This window comes from Carica papaya, chromosome 5, assembly GCF_054855325.1.
Source record: "Carica papaya isolate Zhongbai chromosome 5, ASM5485532v1, whole genome shotgun sequence".
NCBI classification, from domain to species: domain Eukaryota; kingdom Viridiplantae; phylum Streptophyta; class Magnoliopsida; order Brassicales; family Caricaceae; genus Carica; species Carica papaya.
Genome location: NC_142313.1, coordinates 41774405 through 41790991, shown reverse-complemented (window position 1 = coordinate 41790991; position 16587 = coordinate 41774405). Strand labels below are relative to the sequence as shown.

The 16587-nt window shown below is 36.0% G+C and overlaps 1 protein-coding gene across 1 annotated transcript; it reads left to right on the top strand.

Annotated features, from left to right (window-relative positions):
* Positions 1–6710: 6710 nt before the first annotated feature.
* LOC110821164 (2S seed storage protein 5-like) lies at positions 6711–7508 on the top strand. Its single transcript, XM_022050893.2, has one exon. It carries the CDS (start codon positions 6770–6772, stop codon positions 7259–7261), a length of 492 nt encoding a protein of 163 aa, XP_021906585.1. The 5' UTR covers positions 6711–6769; the 3' UTR covers positions 7262–7508.
* Positions 7509–16587: the final 9079 nt, after the last annotated feature.

Sequence of the window (16587 nt, the reverse complement as noted above, 5' to 3'; positions counted from 1 at the left end):
GATGAAGGCAGGAAGACTAGAAGGTTCGAGTGGGGTCTCCGGCTAGAGATCAGACAACATTTGTTTGTGCTGGAGCTCAGGACTTATTCGGCCGTTCTGGCCAAGGCACAACTAGTGGAGAGGAGCTTCTGCACCTTCTCTCAAGCAGTAGGGAACCTCAGACCCTCAGCTACACCCCGCAGACCATCACCTTCTATGCTTGTTCAACAGAATAAGAGGCTCAGGCCAGTGATCCAAGCTCCCCCTCAGGCTCCAGTGGCAGGATGCGGTAAGATCTGTCAGCATTGTGGCAGGGATCATAGGGACCAACTCTGCTATCGCCTCAACAATACATGTCGCATATGTGGTAGTACCCAACATTATGCGAGGGAGTGCCTAAGGAACCAGACTCAAGGCAAACCTCCTATCGATGGCAGAGCTTACAATCTCACCCAGTAGGATGCAGAAGCCAACCCGGATGTGGTACAAAGTATGTACACTATCTGTAACTATCTTGCTCATATTTTGATTGATACTAGTGTATCAAATTCATTTGTTTGACCTATTTTTACATCAAAATTTAATATATTACCTGATAAACTTGATTCCGTACTGTTTGTGTCTACTGTTGAGAGTATGACACTATTGGAAGAAGCTGTATATAGAGCCTGTGTCATAGATATAACAGATAGGAAATTGAGTGTGGACCTAATAGAATTAGACACATGAGACTTTGATATAATTTTAGAAATGAATTAGCTATCAGCGTATCATACCACTGTAGATTGTTTTAGTAAGAAGGTTGTATTCAATCCTCTTAATGATGAGTCATTTATAAATTAATAAAATCGTTTGGCATCTTTCCCTCATGGAAAATTTTTTTATTATCAAGTATTTTAATCCTGCTGTTTTCTTTAAGTAGGCAAACTCAAGAAAGAGATTTGTATTCAAGGAATTCCGGTTGTCCGAGACTTTTCAGATGTATTTTCGAATGAATTACCCGGACTGGCAGTGGATAGAGAAACCGAATTCACCATAGACCTTCAGCCAGACACCCAACTCATTTCAGTCGCTCCTTACCGCATGAGCTGTGTTGAGATGGAAGAACTGAGAAAACAGATCATTGAATTGCATGACAGTGGATTTATCTGACATAGTGTGTCCCTTTGGGGCACCAGAGTCACATTTGCTAGAAAGGGAGATGGAACGTTGATGTTATGTATTGATTACAGAGGTCTGAACAGAGTCACAATCAAGAACAAGTATTCCCTCCCCAGGATTGATGACCTCTTCGATTAGTTATAGCGTGCACAGGTCTTCTCTCAAATAGATATACGTTCAGGTTACCATCAAGTAAAAATAAGGGCAGAAGACATCCCCAAAACAGCTTTTTGAACTAGGTACGGACATTATGAGTTCCTGGTCATGCCATTTGGACTAACCAATGCCCCAGTCATCTTCATGAACTTGATGAATAAGATTTTCAGACAATTCCTATATTAGTTTGTTATTATGTTCATCGACAACATTCTAGTTTATTCAAAAAGTAGAGAGGAACATACTTATCATCTTACTCAAGTTTTGCAAGTTCTCAGAGAGAAGAACCTGTATGCAAAACTGAGTAAGTGTGGATTCTGGCTTGAGCATACCACCTTCCTAGGACACGTCAATTAAGGAGACGTCAATTAAGTCTTCAATGGACCCAAAAAAGGTTGAAGCAGTGCTCGGCTGGAAAAAATTGACATCAATTTAGGAGATCCGTAGCTTTATGGGGATGGCAGGTTATTACCGTAGGTTTGTGGAAGGATTTTCTAGTCTAGCTGCTTCCTTGACTCGGCTCACAAAGAAGAATATCAAGTTTGAGTGGAATGAGTATTGTGAAAGAAGTTTTTTAGAGCTAAAGAAGCGGGTGACTACTGCACTTGTGTTGGCATTGCCAAGTGGATCGGGGGGATATACAGTTTACAGTGATGCCTCCTACCTAGGCCTAAGTTGTGTTTTGATGCAGCATGGGAATGTCATAGCCTATGGGTCCAGACAGTTGAAGAGTTATAAGAAAACTATCCCACCCATGATTTAGAGTTTGCCGCAATCATAAATGCCTTGAAGACTTGTCATCATTATTTGTATAGGGAGACCTTTCAGATCTATACTGATCATAAGAGTTTGAAATACATATTCACTCAAAACGATCTCAACATGCGTTAGAGAAGGTGGATAGAACTTCTTAAGGACTATGATTGCGACATTTTGTATCACCTCGGTAAGGATAACGTGGTAGTTGATGCACTAAGCAGAAAAAGTGCAGGTACATTATCCCATTTGATGGTCTCATAATGTAGATAGATTGGGACCACACAACAGGTACGGCTTCAGGACTTGAGGAGAATCACATGTTTGGATTATCTGACCATTCAGCCTGAGTTAATCAAGAGAATAAGGGAAGCTCAGTCCGCCGATTTTACCCTAATAGCCCTCAAGAGAGATGCAAAATAGGGAGTTAGCTTAAAATTTTGAGTCTCCGCTGATGGATTGCTCAGATTCCAGGACAGGGTGTGTGTTCCAGATGACAGTGAGTTAAAGAGGGACATAATAATAGAGACCCATAACTCAAAGTTTATCATGCATCCCGAAAGTACTATAATTTACCAAAGTATGCAACTCCGATTTTGGTGGAACGGGATGAAAAGAGATATAGCTGACTTTGTTTCTAAGTGTTTAGTATGTCAGCAGGTCAAAACAGAGCATCAACGTCTAAGCGAGCTACTTCAGCCATTACCGATCCTGTAATAGAAGTGGGAACATATCACCATGGACTTCATAACAGGATTACCTAAGGCTTGTTCAAGACAAGATGTCATCTGAATAATTGTTGACCGGCTTACCAAGTCTTCTCACTTCTTGGCCATCAAGATGACCGATCCCTTGGATAAGTTAACAAGAATGTATATCCAAAAAATAGTCAGATTACATGGAGTACCAGTAACTGTAGTGTCCGACAGGACCATAGATTCACTTCTCGGTTTTAGTATAGCTTTCAGCAAACCATGTGAACGAACCTGTCCCTTAGTACTGTATTCCACCCTCAGACCGATGAACAGTAAGAAAGGACAATCCTCACACTTGAGGATATGCTCCGAGCTTGTGTCCTTGATTCCGAGGGCCATTGGGATGACCATCTACCCCTTATAGAGTTCGCTTACAACAACAGCTACCAAGTGAGTATTGGCATGGTTTCATATGAGACGTTATATGGGCACCCATGTATATCACCAATTTGTTGAGAAGAAGTGGGCGATAGAATACTATTCGGGCCAAATCAGGTAGAGGAGACTACATCCCAAATAGTTAAAATTAGGAAAAACATTCAAATGGCTCAGAGTAGGCAGAAGAGCTATGCGGACACCTAGAGGAAGGTTTGGAATTTAAGAAAGGCGATCGGGTTTTCCTCAAAGTCACTCTCTTCAAAGAAATCAGTAAGTTCGACAAGATGGAGAAACTGAATTCCCAATTTATTAAACCATTTGAAATATTAGACAGAATTGGTACCGCCAACTATAGATTGACATTGCCTCTAGAACTTTACAGGGTCTATAATGTGATTCATATGTCCATGCTATGTGAGTACAACCCGGACCCCTATCATGTCTTGGCCCACGAAGCTCTTCCACTTCAGGAGGATCTGTCCTACGAGGAAGTACCGGTCGACATTGTGGATTGAAAAAGTAGATTACTCTGCAATTGAGAAATTCTCTTTGTAAAGATCATATGGTAGAACCACACATCGAGAGAGGCCACATGAGAGTTAGAATCAGACTTTAGAGTCCAATATCCCTATCTGTTTGATTGAGAGTGAGAGACAAATTTGATGGACCAAATTTTTTTTAAGGGGGGAAGAGTTGTAACGCCCACAAAAAGAAAATAAAAAAATAAAAATTTGTGTATAATTAAATAATTAACAAATATACTTTTTTATTAATTTATTTTATTTTATTTTATTTGGGATAAAAATGAAGTAAAAATTGAATGAGGATGAAATTGTAAACAATTTTGGAGAAAATGGATAAAAATTTAGGTTCTGGGGGTATTTTTGAAATAAAAATTAAAAATAAAGGGTCAAAGTGCAATTTAGAGAAGTTCTGTCACGTGGGATTCCAAGTCAGCAGTCCCGATAAATTAGGATGTGCCACGTGGCAACGGGCGCTGACGCAGTGCCACAGGGGCGATCCGCGTGCCTGTGATCGAATGACACAAGTCTGTTCCCGCACACACAGACAGTCTAGATACGCTCCCTCCCAAAAATGATTGAACAGTCCATAGTAAATCACAATGGACAGTCTAGACTGGATCTTGATGAACGGTCCAGATTTATTCCCTATTTTATCGCGATCGGACGGTCCAGATCAAACACGATAGATTGTCCTGATCAAAAGCGAACGGATATAAATAACTCACATCCACACCAAACCCTAACCCTAGCACCAGACCCCCTCACCGGAGAAGACGAACTAGCCGCCGGGGAGCAGACTGCTGCCACCTGCTGCCGCACCGGAACCCTTTCCGACCGCCAATAAAGGTAAAAAAAATTTTTTTGCACGAAATTCAATTTTAAGGTCACCCGTAGTCAAATTGGAGCAAAAAGACCGGCTAATTGGCCGAAAAATGTCGGCGAAGCCTAGCGCTGCCGCCGCAAAAAATTTCATAAAATGCCTCCAATGAGGCCCTTTTCGATTCTCGTTCTGTGTAATTTTTTCACTATTGTGATCACCGTGTCCTTTTCTACAGGTTTGCCATAGTAAAATACCCAACCGCAACATGAGCCGAGGAGCCGTCGGATTGGAGAGCCCCGCCACCGATGAGTTTCGGTTTTTCATATTTTTTCGGCCAACCGAGGTCCTTTAACATATTTTCTCATAGGGATCGATGCAAAATCGGCCGAACTCAATCGAAAACATCCGATCTAAGGCAGACCACCGCCGGCTGCAACGACACTGTCGTTGGAGCACAGCGGAGCCGCTGTGTTAGAATTTTGAAATTGGCCAAGTGGGCCCTGGGACTGATTTTGGGTTTGTTTGAAATATTTGTAGGTACTATTAGTATGTTTTGATTCCCGAAAAAAAAAAATTCAGGGAATCCAATAACCGCCCATAGGCGCAGTAAACAGTTTAGCTTTTCGGGCGTCAAATCAAGTAAGGATCCTTCACCTTATTCCTCATCATAGAATTGAAGTTTAAATAAATAATAATATAGCATTTTGTGCGAATTTAAATAAATATACATAATTAATTACGAATTACTAATGGAGCCCGAACCGAAAATTATTCTTTGTTAATTTCTATTGATTTATTTTACAGTTTAAAAGTATGATGATATCTAGTTTATCAATTTTATGGTTTGAATGCATGAATTGTTGTCTTACATGACTAATGTTTGATTGAAAAATTGAGATGTGATTGCATTCCCTGATGCATGTTTGTTTGCTTATGTGATCATGGTTGATTTAGAAAATAGAGACTAAAAAAATGAAAAAGTTGTGTGATTAAATAAACAGATAAAACGACAGGCCTACTAGATATCTTGGGAGATGGTGGACGGACCGGATACTGTGAATGTTGTCTCATACTGGACAGGGTATGGAGACTTGGTAATTTAGTGCTTATAACGGACGGGGTATGGAGATAGCCCGTAATTGAGATTGTTAAAGGAAAGGGATCACGTATAGCGAGAACATCCCTATGAATCCCTATGGATACTTAGTAGACTGGTGAAAAGATGACAGTTATTGTTTGGTTATTTGACGATGTGTATATGTTTATGATATGTGTTATGTTGCTGCTCTTACATAAAATTATTATCTGTATGATATTATTGTCTGCATAAGTTGTTTTCATAAATTCCACTGTGGTAAGTGAACGGTAAATAATTTTATAATTGATAAATAGATTTATTAAATTTAGTGCTCCATCTGTTATTTTTATTTTTATACCCACTTTTATTTCTGTGTTGGTGATATAGTGTAATATCCTTACTCAGCTAGTGTAGTTCATTCCTTATTTAACCATTTCAGATCAAGAGAACTAGGTTTCAGAGCCCGATCCGCAAGAAGATTGCGAGTAGATACTAGATATTTTATCTTTTCCATTTATTTCCTTATTTCTTTTGTTTCTTTCAAAATGGTGAATTTTATAACGCTGTTTAATATTTTTAAGTTATTGTGTAAGAAATATAAATCTTAACCATTTTATTTCGCTTCCGCACTTAAATTATTATCTATTTACTTTGAATTTCCGAGTTCGTTACATATATATTACTTTTTATTTTTAGTGTATATATTATTATCTTTCAATTTTTAAAAAAATTTATCTTAACTAAAAGTTAATTTTTACGACAGTTATTAACTCATTAAAAGTGGTTATTTAATTAAAAACTAATGAAATAAATTAAATATATATTTTATTGAAGTTAAATAATATATTTTAATAAATAATGTTTTATGTAACGTGAATAAGGTGGAATTTTCCCTCATTTCGTAGAATACAGACAACTCCATGCACGGATCTCAGTAGAGAAGAAGGAGAAGCAGAAGCCAAAAGCCATTTTTGGGTTGGAGTATTTGCATGGAGTAAAGCTACGTGTGAGTTTATGTCACCAAACTTCACCACCTCATCTAACACGTTCTCGCCATGCAAACCCTCCAAAGCTTCTTTAAATGCACATCAATTCCCCCACTTTATTTCCATCCATCCATCAATTATATACAAATCAATCATCCCCATCATCATCATCATCAATGGCGTCGAAACTCACTCTCCTCTTCGCCACCTTCGCTCTCTTCATGCTCCTCGCCAAAGCCTCCACATTCGACCTCCAATACGAGTTTGAGGAGGATGAGGAGAACCAACAACGACCGCAACAACAGAGATGCCAACAGGAGTTCGTGAGGCACCAACGACTCAGAGCTTGCCAGCGTTTCATCAGGAGACAAACCTCGAGAGGACCTCGCCTGGAAGATGAACTAGAAGTCGATGATGAAGATGAGGAGAATCAGCAGCAGCAGCGTGGTCAGCAAGACTTCCAGATATGCTGCCAACAGCTGAGAAACATTGACCCACAATGCAGGTGCCCGGTGCTGAGACGCGCAGTGAGGATTCAGCAACAGAGAACACAGGGACAACAGGGACAGCAGCAGGTGAGGAGGATGCACCGTATCGCCAGCAACATACCCAACATGTGCCAGTTGCAGCCTAGCGTCACTTGTCCCTTTGGCCAGCAATTGGTGTAAACCTCTCCGTCTCTCTCTCTCTCTATATATATGTATATGTATATATATGCAGAGGACGGCCATGTATGCAGAGGATCCATGTATGTGTAAGCACGAAAGAAATAAAGAAGTTGAGTCCTTGTTCTTGCGGTTTAGCCGCAGAGATTGGGGGGGAGAGAAGATAGTGGGTGTAAAAGCACATTATCGTGTGTGTATGGTTTGCTGCATGCATTTATATAATAAAAGCCCCCTGCATTGTTCTTCTTAATTTATTTGTTTTATAATAACTTGCTAACTTTCTCATTAAATTATAACCTTCAAATGACCTGATCATTCCAAGATTTAGCAGAGGCAAAAATGTATGCTTAATTGTAAAAATTGTTTCTGATCTGATTTTTATTTTCTTTTCAAATTTGGTCTTTTGAATTTTAATTGTTGTAATTAATTAGCAGGATTTTTAGTTTCTCCTTTTCCAAATTCGGTCCTGAAAAATTTATCACAAGTTTATACACATTTCCTCATCCATGACAATTTTCCAACATGCAGTTTTTGCAGCAGTGCTTATAAGTAGAAGGTATGAAAATTGAATAAAGAGTAATAAGATAGGCAATGAAAGGATCATACCTTTATGGAGAATAACCTTATCGATTTGGAGGTTTCCCAAAATTAGAACGAGATGACCGACGTGGTTGATGAGGTGAAGTAGGAGAAGGTGATGCTGGAGATTGAGGATGATCAAGTCAGAGGCATTAAAGAATTTTCATTTGTCTCGGATGAATTAGTTTCTAAATTGCTCTGATTTATTATCAGAAGTTGTAGAAGAAGAGAAGAAAAATAATACATATTTTCAAAAAAGATACCATATATACTCTTTTTTTTTTTTTGCTATAAAATCATAACATCCTATTTATTGCTATAAAATCATAACAAAGATAGCATTTATATAGAAACATGAAATATAAATCATGGATCAACTAAGTCTTCTCAAAGAATTGTTTAAGAATAAGAAAGAGAAATCTCATGTAAATACATGGAATAAGGTTTAGTATTTATATAGATAGCATTTATATTTGTCACTATAATCAAGAAACATACATTTAACAGACTTGGAGAAATTATTCGTTCATGCATGAGGCATTGAGGCATTAAGACAAAGTAAATATAATCAAAGATTCTAAAATATGAGTACTTAAGTACTTTATTTTAAAAATAAAATTAAAATATTTTATTTTTAAGTACAGGTGTAAGTTGTCGATTAATAAGAAAAACAATTATATGAACAGTTTCCACCTAAAAATTCTATAGGACATGAGAATTAGAGTAAGAGAGTACAAACAATTTCAACATGTTGGTATTTTCATTTAACTATTTTGTTATATTCTAAAGTTTGGGGACAATATAGTTGACGTAAAAATTTATTTTTTAAAAAAAATAATAAATTGTGAATAACAAAATTTTCTTCCAAAGTCAAACATAAAAAGACTTAATAAGCTTATCAAATTGTGTTTCAATTATATTGACAAAAGTTTTTGCTATAATTGTAAAATCAAATTTAGCACGTAAGAAAAATATTCAAGTAAAACGTGTGTAATGGTCAATAAATAATTAAAAAAATATTTATAATCCAACCTAGACAAAGATGATGATGGTTCCCATAAATCAATATGGACAAAGATCAAATGGTACATCAACATTAGAAAAACTAGGAGCAAAAAATAACTTTGTAGCTTTAGCATGAGAACAACTGTCACAATTAAATTTAAAAAATTACTGTCAATTTTTAAAAGAATATAAAGAACATCAGAATCAAACATATATTTAAATCTACTTGCATGATACTACTTTTTATTACCATTATTTGAAGCAGAAACATAACAACAAAAAGAAGAAGATGCATGATCTCGAGAAGATTGATTATCCATGTTCAAGTGAAATAATTGTCCTTGTTTATGCCCTTTCCTGATCACCTTCCCATTTTAAAGGTCCTATATAGAATAACTAATAGTAGAAAAATTAACTGAATATTTTTTATCAACTAATTGACTAATAGAAATTAAGTTTGCAGTTAAATTTGGGACATAAAGAGAATTAGAAAGTGGAATGGATTTATTTAGTGAAAGTGTTCCTATGGACTTGATAGGTAATTTTTCTCCATTAGCAGCAATAATAAATTAATTTGGTGGATAAGATTGAATTTTTGAAATATTGTGTTTATGGTTGGATATTTGGTTAAAGTCTGCAGAACCAAGGAACCAAGGAGATGAATGATTGATTTTACCTGATAAAACAGCAAGCAGAAAGGGCAGAGGAAATAACACTTGGTAAAGCTGTTTGTAAGGTAGTTTGAATCATCTGTTGTATGAGTTCTTCATTGATGTTCAAGTTGCTACTAGAGGAACCACCAGCCTTATCATGTTCTTCACTCAAACTGTTGGTGAAAAATGCAGATTGATTTTGTTTGTTCTTTTGCGAGAATCAACAATCAAAAATCACATGTCGCTTCTTCTTACAATAGTTATATTCATTCCTCTTTTTACGATGACATTGTATATGTCCAATGCTATTACAAAATCAACATTGAACTTTGCTATAATCTCCACTTGATTGCTTTATTTGATGCATGCCACAAGAAACTAAAAAAATAATATCAACAAAATTAGTTTTAGTATCCAAAACAGCTTGAGTGCATAGCCTGGTTTCCTCATGAAGAAGATCACCTAAAATTGAATCAATATCTGTTATTTCGTAATTTATTATGTTGGCTCGAATATTCTCATATTCATGTTTGAATTTCATGAGAAACTATAGTACTCTATTCCTGGGGCGTAATAAACAAATAAGATGATTTCACTGTTGCTGAGAAATATGGAGATTCCATTTTAAGTAATGATGTAAAAATGTTCAGAACTTTTTTCTTTTAAACATCATCTTTAATTTGTAGATAAAAAAGGATTGGTGAAAGGATAGTTGAGAGACAGAAGAGAGAGTTCAATACTTGTACCAGTCTTTGTATAGATAGGCATGCTTCAACAACCACTTTAGTGCGAGAAGGAAGTTCTTGCGTCAACTCAGGCAACATAAAGTTCTACCAAGACACAACCAATGGAAACCAACGCTGTGTCTTGGCATCGTCAGGCACCGCCCCGCTACATTTTTTCTCTTAATTTTCTTGTTTTTTTTTTCTTTTTCCTTAAAAAATAAATAATTTAACATATAGTCTTTTTAATTTTATTTCAAAAAATATGTGCACGTAATTCGAATTGAAAAGAAAGTTTTTTTTTTTTAAAAAAAAAAGTGTTTAAATAGAGTAAACAATGAGAGAACAAAATGTATAATGGTTTATAAAAATAAAATATTTATTGTCTAATTTAAAAAGAAAGATAATTTACGTATAAAATAACAATTTTTGAAAACAAAATAATTATTTTACTCTCTCACTCTGATAACCAAATAAACAACAATTAAAAAATAATTTAATATAATAAAATAATAAAAATAAAATTAGTGACTAAAAAAATTAAAACTTAATAAACAATAATTCGGTTTCTATATACATATACTACGTCCTATAGTTATAAGAATTTAGTTTATTATTTTTGAAGGGTAAAAAATAAATAACTACGAAAATACACAATAAAGAAACATGTATAGAAATAACGTAATGTACAACACACAAAATAGAGGTAGAGAAATTCTATATGAACATGGCTTGAAAGATTTATTAATTTATTTAAAAGAAAACGGATTTTGACTCGGGAGTTAAAAGATTTATAATGTTATACAAAATTTAACTAAAATAGTTTTTTTTTTAATGTTGGGTTTCAACAATTATCAGACCCAGGACCAGACCCAGTCACAGGCCCAGGCCCATATCCCAGACCCAAGCCCAAACCCAAATCCAGGCCCAGACCCATGACCCAAGTCCAGAACAAGACCCAGTCCCATACCCCGATCCAAGCCTATGACCCAGGCCCATACCAAGGCGTGAGCCCATACCAAAGGCCCAAATAGGTCTATACTCATTCCCAAATCAGGCCTAGACCTTCTCAGGCCCATACACATACCCTACCAAGGCCCATTACCAGATCTAGGCCCAGACTCAGGCCCAGACCCAGGACCATGACCAGACCATGCCCAATATCTGGCCCAAGTCTAGGCCCAAACTCAAGCCCAGACCCAGGCCCAGACTTAGGCTCATCTTACTACATTAATTACGGCATTTTCAGAAACTATTTTACGCCCATCTCTATGAATTCAAAATAATGAAGTGTACCATTTTCGACATAAAACCTTTTTTCTTCCTCCTATAGTTCCTACCGGCTATCGCCATTATTGACTTGGCTTGACTTGACTTGGAAACTCCTTCCCGTAAACAAGGAAATTAGCAGGTACTTGAGCACTCCGATTCTTATAGCTTATATCCTTGTTTCCACTTCTCTTCCATATAGACAACTCTCGGTAATTTGAACAGGTGCAGGGAAAAATGGCACGTATGGTTCATGATGGTACATTGTGCGTTGCTGTAGGGAAAGATGTCGAAGAAAGCAAGTTGACTCTGTTATGGGCACTGGAGAGTCTCCAAACTAAGAATATTTGTATTCTTCATGTTCATTAGCCTGCTCAGATGATCTGTAAGTTTCTCTACAAATAATACTTCCAGGGTTTATATGCAAATATATAAGTGGGTAATCTCGATGTCAGTGTAGATTTTTATTTCCCTGTATTTTTTATTTGAATGAGAAGTTTTACAGAGATTTCATGAGTTGCGTCAACATTTGATATTGTAATCCGCTTTTTTTTTAGAGTAATGAGAAAGAGAAATTCTATAAAATGCTGTTAATTTGATTTGCTTTTCCTCTTACGATACTTGGTTGATATTCGTAAAAAGTATCTAATGAATTATGAGTTCAATACATCCTGTTTAGTAGAAAGACAGATATTCCTTGCTCATTATCAGACAATCACTTATTCACAAACTTCGTGTGGTGCTAATAGTTTTCATTTTCCGTCTCATAGAAAACCCTTTTCGCTCCGCTTAGCCCTATCCCCCTCTAGGGGTATTTTAGTGATAGGTTCTATAGGTTCCTATTTGGTCAAATATCTAGCGACAAACTCCTATGTTCCTTTCATTATAGTATTTCTGAACAACTTCCTGGATAACAAGCCTAAAGGTTTTTTTATTGATGATATCGATATTGATGCTAGTGACGATATTTATGCTAGTGACGATATTGATGTTAGGAACGATATTGATGATAGTGACGATATTGATCGTGAACTTGATACGGAACTAGAGCTTCTAACTATGATGAATGCGCTAACTATGGATATGATGTCGGAAATAGACCGATTTTATATCACCCTTCAATTCGAATTAACAAAAGCAATGTCTCCTTGCATAATATGGATTCCAAGCATTCATGATCTGGATGTGAATGAGTCGAATTACTTATCCCTCGGTCTATTAGTGAACTCTCTCTACAGGGATTGTGAAAGATATTCCACTAGAAATATTCTTGTTATTGCTTCGACTCATATTCTCAAAAAAGTAGATCCCGCTCTAATAGCCCCGAATAAATTAAATACATGCATTAAGATACGAAGACTTCTTATTTTGGAGATTTATAATTCTTCCGTTTTACTTGACGGAATTTCAATGAATTATACTCACAAGAACCACGAAGTCCTAGCCTTTTCAATACAAAAAGTGAAGTGAAGCATTTAGATCTCGGATTTTTAGCCTATTCTGTTTTGGTAGTTCGACTGTGAAATTTCTTTCTTCTGTATTGTATTTCCGGAATATGAGTGTGTGACTTGTTATAATTGATCCTATTGAGACTACAGAGAAGATGCGGCTGGATCACCTCCTTTTCAGGGAGAGCTAATGCTTGTTGGGTATTTTGGTTTGACACTGCGCCCATGAACTTATTATCCTAGGTCGGAACAAGTTACTTTGGCTAGATAAATATTAGCCATGAAATAATGAAGTCATAATTCATTGGATGATTATATCATTAACCATTTCTTTATTTTGGTGTGAGGAACTTATCATGAATCCACTGATTTTTGCCGCTTCTGTTATTGCTGTTGGGTTGGCCGTTGGTCTTGCTTCTATTGGACCTAGAGTTGGTCAAGGTACTGCTGCGGGCCAAGCTGTCGAAGGTATCGCGAGACAACCTGAGGCGGAAGGAAAAATACGAGGTACTTTATTGTTAAGTCTAGCTTTTATGGAAGCTTTAACAATTTATGGGCTGGTTGTAGCATTAGCGCTTTTATCTGCGAATCCTTTTGTTTAATCCTATAAATTTGAAAATTACGTTTTTTTTTTTCTTATTTTATGGACTGGGACTTGCTCCTTGCTTTTTTGAATTATATCAAGATTTCACTCCTACAATTATTGATTGGGCCGTGCAGAAATATGTTTTTATCTGCTACATTGGAATTCACAATCAAATGTGTCTTTGTTCCAACCGCCGTGTAAGCCCCGTACAGAGGATAGGCTGGTTTACTTGAAGAGAATCTTTTCTATGATCAGACTCGACGATGTCATGTCGTGCATGAGCAGGCTCCGTAAGATCCAATAGAATAAGTGATGTGGCATAATCATAATTCAGATTATGTTTTTAGCTATGTTTTACTTATTTAATAGAATAATTAATAGTTGTAAATGCGTTCATTTCCTCTGCATCGACCCGATTTATAATACTATCAGAGTGAAACACGGGATCTAAAAAAAAGTCGAGGCTAAACTATATTAGTAACAAGTAAACCCTTTGTATGTGAAAAATCTCAATATATTTTTATTTTGGAAATTAAGAGTGAATCGCAAGGTCTGAGACGACCCAGAAAGCACGAAATCATGATCAACTTTGTAAGCTGACTTGGGTATTGAGCATTTACCTGTAAGAATTGAATTCCTCACAATGGCTAGTTGCAACAACTTTGTAACCAGGAATCGGGTAGCTCTTGCGATTGTGGTAGTTAATGAGAATTTTCTGGTGGACGAACTTGGAGAATATGAACTCAGGACAATCAAAGAAGTGGAGAGAAAAATCATGTATAGGATCCTGGACGATTACCTTGACATTTGTCGCCAAGCAGGGGTACTTTTCTTTTCCCAATCTATGAACTATATGTATTGATTTGTTCTCCTGCCTCCCTCTTTCCCCCTAATTGTGAAGATTTACAATGTTATTTCTAAAAGGTGGCTTGTCATGAACCTTATTTCAACAAGTGAATTCTGAAGACAGCAGTGCATATTTTTTTTAAGAAGACTTTGTTTTCAATTTGTTGTTGTGTTGGAGTTTTGTTATGCAAATAGGTAAATCATTGAACAGTTAGTGAGCTAGAAAATTGAACTTGACAAGAATATGCCTTCTCTTTCTCAAACCTAGTCCTCAATGTTCCAATTCTCACAAAATTCTAAATAATGCGGTTCCGGGAGCAAATATGTATATATATATAGTGACTTCAGAAAAACCTCTAAAATAACACGTTTAACAAGTTTCTTGGCCCTCAACTTGCAAAATAGCACTGGTTGGTCTGTGAGTATTTTCCAATGCCTAAGTCATTTTCAGTGTATTTGCTCTCTGAAGGGTACTTTTTTAAATCTGCACTTTTTGTTTCCAATGGTTAATTTTCCTGCTAGGTAAACTACAACTGAAGTGTTAATCTTTTCAGGTCAACTTCAGTTTGATCTGTAAGTGGTCGTGAAATCAACAAAGAATAGCGGTCTTTAAAAATAGGCGGTCTGCTTGTACTTTCGCTTAATCTGGCATTCATGTCTTCTTCTTCAGGTGAATGCGAAAAAACTTCTTATTGAGATGGATGTTGTTGGAGAGGGGATTGTGGAACTTATTTATCAGCATAGTGCGAAGAAGTTTGTGATGGGAGCAGCAGCCAATAAGCACTATTCAGTGTACAAATGAATTAGGAAATGATTTTCATTTAACTTGAAAATCATTGCATTTATTTACTTGTTTTATTTCTATTCCATACCATGGATCTCAACAATAAAGTATTTGCATGATGTGGAGAGGATATTGGAGTGCGGATCTTGTTCAGGTCAATGGATCAGTGAAATTTGACAACATCAGACTCCAAAATGGGCATCCATTTTGTCAATTTTGGTTTATCTGTAGAGGGCATCTTATCCATACATGGTAAATATGTTTTTGCCTGTGTATTTGATGGTTGAGAGATTTATAGGCTGCTGATTGTAGCTGGAGTGCTTTTCAGAAAGAATTTTTTGTTTCTTAATTTCCTTTTTCTGTCTCGTGTCTTCATGTTATTTTTCTAACTTAAGATATTCTATTTCTTGATCTTTAGTTGGGCTCTGTTTTTCTCACAGGAGTGAATGAATATTCTGCCTATATCCGAATATCATCTTTTACATTCATCTAGTACTCTGGTATATATTCAGTCGATACATGTCATAAATTTTAAAATTATTCAGAGTACCGAGAAAGCCGTTTTTCAAAATTTCTTGCTGTGGCTTTTTTCTGGATCTTTTATTTTCTTAAGAAATTTAAATATTTTGTCTATGTCCTGCATGGTGTCCAAAATTTTGCAGGAAGGAGGTGGTGACGATCATTTCTACGAACTCGAGCAAGCTATGGAGGAGGCTATGAAATCCAAAAAAAGAAGCTTTCGAAGAGTCTATCAGACGCACCAGATCTAATAGAAGTCTCCTTGAGGCTACTCGTAAGGTAATCTAGATAATTTTTTCAAAAATTAATAGAGTCTCCAACATATCCTTGTCAATATGCTGCAGCTAAAAGACTAATCCTTTTTTTGCATGTTTTTGCAACATATCAACACGGTGATGCAAATACATGCTGACATGACAATTAATTTATCAACAAAAGTGTAGAACTCCTAGAGAAACTGTAGTACTCTACTCTTATCTCTTTCTTTTTTTAGCTCTTAGTAGGCTGACTTTTCAACAAAGTTATAACTAACTCAGTCCATAATTCCAACAATTCAGCATAAAAATTTCTTATATCCTGATCATTTTGATTAAGTTTAGCAATAGCATATTCAATTTTAAATTGTCTAGCTTTGTTTCTTTGGGAGTACACTTTCTTAAGGCGATCCCATATTGAACTAGCAATACAAAAAGATCTTAAACTTGAAGCAATATCTTTCTCAACATAATTCAAAATCCAATTAATAATTCTAGTATTATTTGCCTTCTATTTTGCTTTTTCTTTATTGTCAAAAGGTTCTGTCAATGATCCCTCTAAAATTCTAAATAATTCTTTTCCTTCTATGATCATTCGAAAACGAAACTTCTAAAAAGAATAGTTTTTTTCATTAAACTTAATAGAAATAATATCATATTCTTT